At 37.1% G+C, this 4823-nt stretch overlaps 1 protein-coding gene across 1 annotated transcript in view; it reads left to right on the top strand.

Moving 5' to 3' along the window:
- The window catches only part of Smp_162290 (hypothetical protein), a gene marked incomplete at its 5' end in the record, with an annotated part of 14204 nt that extends 9660 nt beyond the window's left edge, over positions 1-4544 (top strand). Inside the window, 2 exons of the mRNA XM_018797878.1 lie at positions 182-346; positions 3901-4544. Coding sequence (XP_018652876.1) covers positions 182-346; positions 3901-4168 — 433 coding nt within the window. The 3' untranslated portion in view covers positions 4169-4544. The remainder of the gene's footprint in view (positions 1-181; positions 347-3900) is intronic.
- Positions 4545-4823: the final 279 nt, after the last annotated feature.

Below are 4823 nucleotides of genomic sequence, written 5' to 3'. Positions count from 1 at the left end.
TAGGGTTCGAATCTCGCGAGTGCGGGATCGTTGATGTGCACTGCCACTGAGGAGTCCCATGCTAGGACGAAACGGCCGTCCAGTGCTTCCAGGTTTTCCATGGTGGTCTAGCTTCAATCGACTCATGATTTCAATTAATAGTTTATTTTCACAAATACATATATATTTTTATATATAACAGTTACTTTCCAGATTACCCCGAAATACAAGCTTCAATCAAAAAGGAATCCAAATTGCCTAATCTTAAAACTACAACAAAAAAGGCAACGAAACCACTTAACCATTTATCGTTTTGGCATGCAAATCAACCAATAAAATATCCGAATAAAACTGAAATAAAATATCAGTAAGTTATTTAACTAATCAAATCAGTTAAAATAATATTCAATGAAGGAATATTATTGTGGTCAAATCATTTAGTTTTCAACCACTGAGTTCGAGTCCCGTGTGCGACATCTTGGATGCGGACTGCTGAAAAGTGCGACACTAGAACGAAACGGCAGTCTGGTGCTTCCAGGTTTTCAATGGCGGTCTAGCATTGATCGATTTATGACATCAGTTTAAACTCAACAATCTTCACAACTTTACACTGATACCGATCTCTATCTTCGATACGTCTTCATTTACACATCTACTTGGATAAGGATGATCTATTAGGTTCACAAAGTCTTATATGTAAGATTATGACTTTGATTTGAGTAAATAAACTTAGCACTCTATAAATCAATTCTGTTCTTTGACAGTTGAATAATGAAGAAGTATTTATAAGTGAAATATGGTAGACTGGATTCGAATGAAGTTAATGTTTGAACATTGAATAGCACGAATGAACAATGCAAAAGATTACTCTACATTGAATCACGAAAGTATATGGAGACAACATACATTATGTACCTTTGATGAACAATCATTATTTATCAAAATGAAATTATTTATTAGGTTTTATTTTATTCTATAGATGAAATTTTGAGTCAGTTGAAGCTAGACTACCATGGAAAACCTGAAGGAACTGGACCGCCGTTTAGTCCCATCGCGAGACTCCTCAACAGTGCGCACCCACGATCCCGCCTCTAGAGACTCTAGCCAGGGGGCCTATCAGTCTCGAGCGCGAGCGCTTAACCTCTAGACCATTGAGCAGGCTGGCATCCAACAGTTTTAGTGTCTAACTTCAACCAATCCACGAAATTGAGCGACACATCCACCATTGTCTTCAGTGAGTTACTATCTCACAACAGACCTGGTTGAACTTCACTGGTCACTGCCTCTCACTAGAACTTCAGGAAATATCTCTTTAAGTCAGTAACTAGTGAGCATATGATTATTATCAGAAGGGGTTTTGTGGAGATTTCAGTAATTTTATAGTTGAAATCATGAGTCAATTGAAGCTAGACTACCATGGAAAACCTGAGGACACTGGACGGCAGTTTCATCCTATTGTGGGACTCCTCAGCAGTGTACATTAACGACCCCGCCATGCAAGATTCGAACCCAGGACCTATCAGTCTCGCGCGCTTGCGCTTACCCACTAGACCACTGCTGAGGAGTCTCATAATAGGACAAAACGGCCATCCAGTGCTTCCAGGTTTTCCATGATGGCCTAGCTTCAACTGACCCATGATTTCAACCATAATATGAATTCTTAAAAAAAGGGGGGGTTAAGTGATTCACTGTGATTGGTCAAATGTTAAAATGAATTATCCCATAGGAATCTATTCAAATCTAACATTAATGTTAGTGGAAATCTCGCATAAAGAAATATCATTATCCAATAACTTATAATCTTGTTACTTAATTATGTTCTTCTTTATCAGATGATGGCTTTGTTTAAATATGTAATTGTATTTATTTTTCGGATGGTATTTTATGTTGATTAACAGTCAGTCAGTTACAACGTAGAACTTCGTACGTACGTACATCGGTCCGAGTTGCTATACCACATTACCACAAATATGCAGCTGTCGATTCAAATCCAATTGTGGTAGAAGTAGTAAGAGTATAAGCAGTAATCGGAAAGATGAGGGTTTGAAGATGTTATTCAATGAGTATAATCCAGTGAAATAAATTAGGAAAGAGAAAAAAGGATACGGACATGAGGAGTTCAGAAGATTAGAATTTGGTAGAACACAAATAGTGGATGCACCTTCGCCATTGCAAACGATTTTGATCCATGTCATTCAAGGTCTCTAACTATCGATTGCTATCATCTCGCGAATCTCAACCAGGTAGTATACACCTACCAACATTGCTCAGTCCAATTGTCAATGACTTCATGGATTTGTGCCACGTTTTGGTCTGGCCGCCCCTAGCTTTCTTCCAACCTACTCTTACGTCACAAAGAATGAATGCATCTGCGCCATTACAAATGATATGTATGAAGATATGTATAGAGTGTAAATGAAAATTCAACTGAATCATATCAGAAAATGAAAATTTATTAGTTATAATCAGTACAATAATACTCATAAACATTATTTGAACATAATAACTGACATAATGAAAAATCAATCTTCATTGGATTAGTTACATTCATATCACAGATGCCTTAGAAATATTGCTCACATCTGCTGGGATCACCGGGTAAGTAATAGTGAGGTTAGACGAAGGGTATTAGGGAATGCTGGTAAATCAGTTGATGAGGTCATGAATCTTCATCGACTGAGATGGTTAGGCCACGTGTCACATATGCCTGAACACCGATTACCACGACGCACTATGCTGACTAGTGTAGTAGATGGTTGGAAGAGAGTTAGGGGCGGCCAAACCGAAACGTGGCATCAGAGCGTGAAGTCACTAACTTCTAGTCTGAGACATGTTGGCAGATGCAGACTACCTGGTTGGGGTCCGCGTGACTATCGTAACCAATGGTTGGAGACTGTGGATGACATGGCTCAGAATCGATCACAATGACGTAGGTGTATATACTCTTTATCTTCCCTTAAACCTTGAGATTAAAATTGCTTCATATCTGTCTGTCTTCCTATACTATATCCTTATATACAACATTTCATTTATATATTACCACCAGTAAATTAACTGCTATGAATTCGGTGTTCATGTTGTTGTGCTAATGAGGTATGACAACTTGAACCGATGCATGAATGTGTCTGGTCCTACGTTGTATCTGATTGACTGAACACTTTCTTCTGAAGCTAAGGGTAAGTATCATTTTTAACTATCATTTCTTATAAACAAAGATGGATAGTAGCTAGCAGTGGAATCCAGGACGCGCATTTTGTCCTATTTGGGACTCATCAGCTGGATGTACCTGTATCTGCGATGGCGTTTGAAGTGAAAGGTACTGTGTTCAAGTCCCAGATTGAATATCAACTTTGAGATATAGGTACATCTAGCTGACGAGTCCTAAATAGGACGAAACGCACGTCCTGGATCCCATTGCTAGCCACTATCCATCTATTTATAATGCTTGTGAATTAAGGTAATATCGAGGCAATACGCACAGTATGCACATATAGCCAATAAGAGGTTGATCAATTGTAGTCCTAAACATCAAACAAACAATATCAAGTGAATTCAAACTTCACCCCATTACACAAGCAAGTGGCTATCAGGAATCAGTAGCTGAGTGTATAATGCGATGGCATTTGAAGCGAACGGTACTGGGTTCGAGTCCCAGAGTGGACATCAACTCTGAGGGACTGATCAATTTCAGTACTAAACATCAATGAGAAGATTCGAACAAACAATACCAAGTGAAGCTATCCGTTCTTTTTAATTCCTTAAACTGAATTGTAGAAAGGAAGCCTAAATCAATATCTATTCATATCAACCTTTAACTTAATCATATCTAACCAACTGACCATTCAACATACAAGATTGGTTCTACTCATAGAATGATTATCTACACTCTGGTGTTCTTTTTGTTTGTTTGTTTCTATTCAGATCTATAAACAATAAACAAGAGAAACTTTCATATCAACCAAAATCTCCAAGAGAACAACTTGACCTTTCAATATCTAATTCATCTAATAATAAGAAATTACAACCCCTTTGTTGGTCTGATCTATTTGAAAATAATAAACAAAAAAATTATTCTAAATTCAATGAATTATTTACACCATTACCTAGTGACAATTCAAGGAGTCATTCAATTTATCCTTCATTTGTAAAGAAAACTTTATGGAAACCATCAAAAGCAATTGTATCATAACTTCTTGACATTACATAGTCCACTTCCTCTACTTCATTGTCAACATTATCATGATACTTGTTATATCCTAGCGAAGACATAAGTACGGGTAACTCCCAGGACCTATCAGTGAACGATTATTCTATATATATTCTTATTGTATAACTATTCAGTGATTAGATTGTATGTATCCATATTCATCTTATTATAAGAATCATTTTGACCTATGGATTATTACTGTACGATTTACTGTTCCCAAATTATGTTCAGTTTATTGATTATGGTCTCCCACGTTCACAGCCACATTTGGCTTGATCTTGTACAAATATTATATTCTATTTTATGGTGTGATGTGGTCTGTCTGTCTGGTATATAAACCGAGCATGCTTGAAATAAATGATTCGCATAACAGAAGCTGTTATTGGTGTTCTGAACTCAATTGGATGGGTTAGGCGGACAAAGAACCAATAAGGACGCTACACTGCTCATACTGGTCGAACGTCATTGATTTGGCACAGTGTTAAGATTAGACAAATCTTAGTTCGATTGGCAAATAACTCTCACCTTGAGTAGACTATTACTAAAAACGCGTAAATAATGAATGATCGTTTCATTCTAGTATGGAACTACACATCAGAGTGCATACGCAATAACATCATAAAGAATTGAAACCAAG

The sequence above is a fragment of the Schistosoma mansoni genome, chromosome 6 (assembly GCF_000237925.1).
Source record: "Schistosoma mansoni strain Puerto Rico chromosome 6, complete genome".
Lineage (NCBI taxonomy): Eukaryota > Metazoa > Platyhelminthes > Trematoda > Strigeidida > Schistosomatidae > Schistosoma > Schistosoma mansoni.
This window is presented reverse-complemented; position numbering and strand designations above follow the sequence as displayed.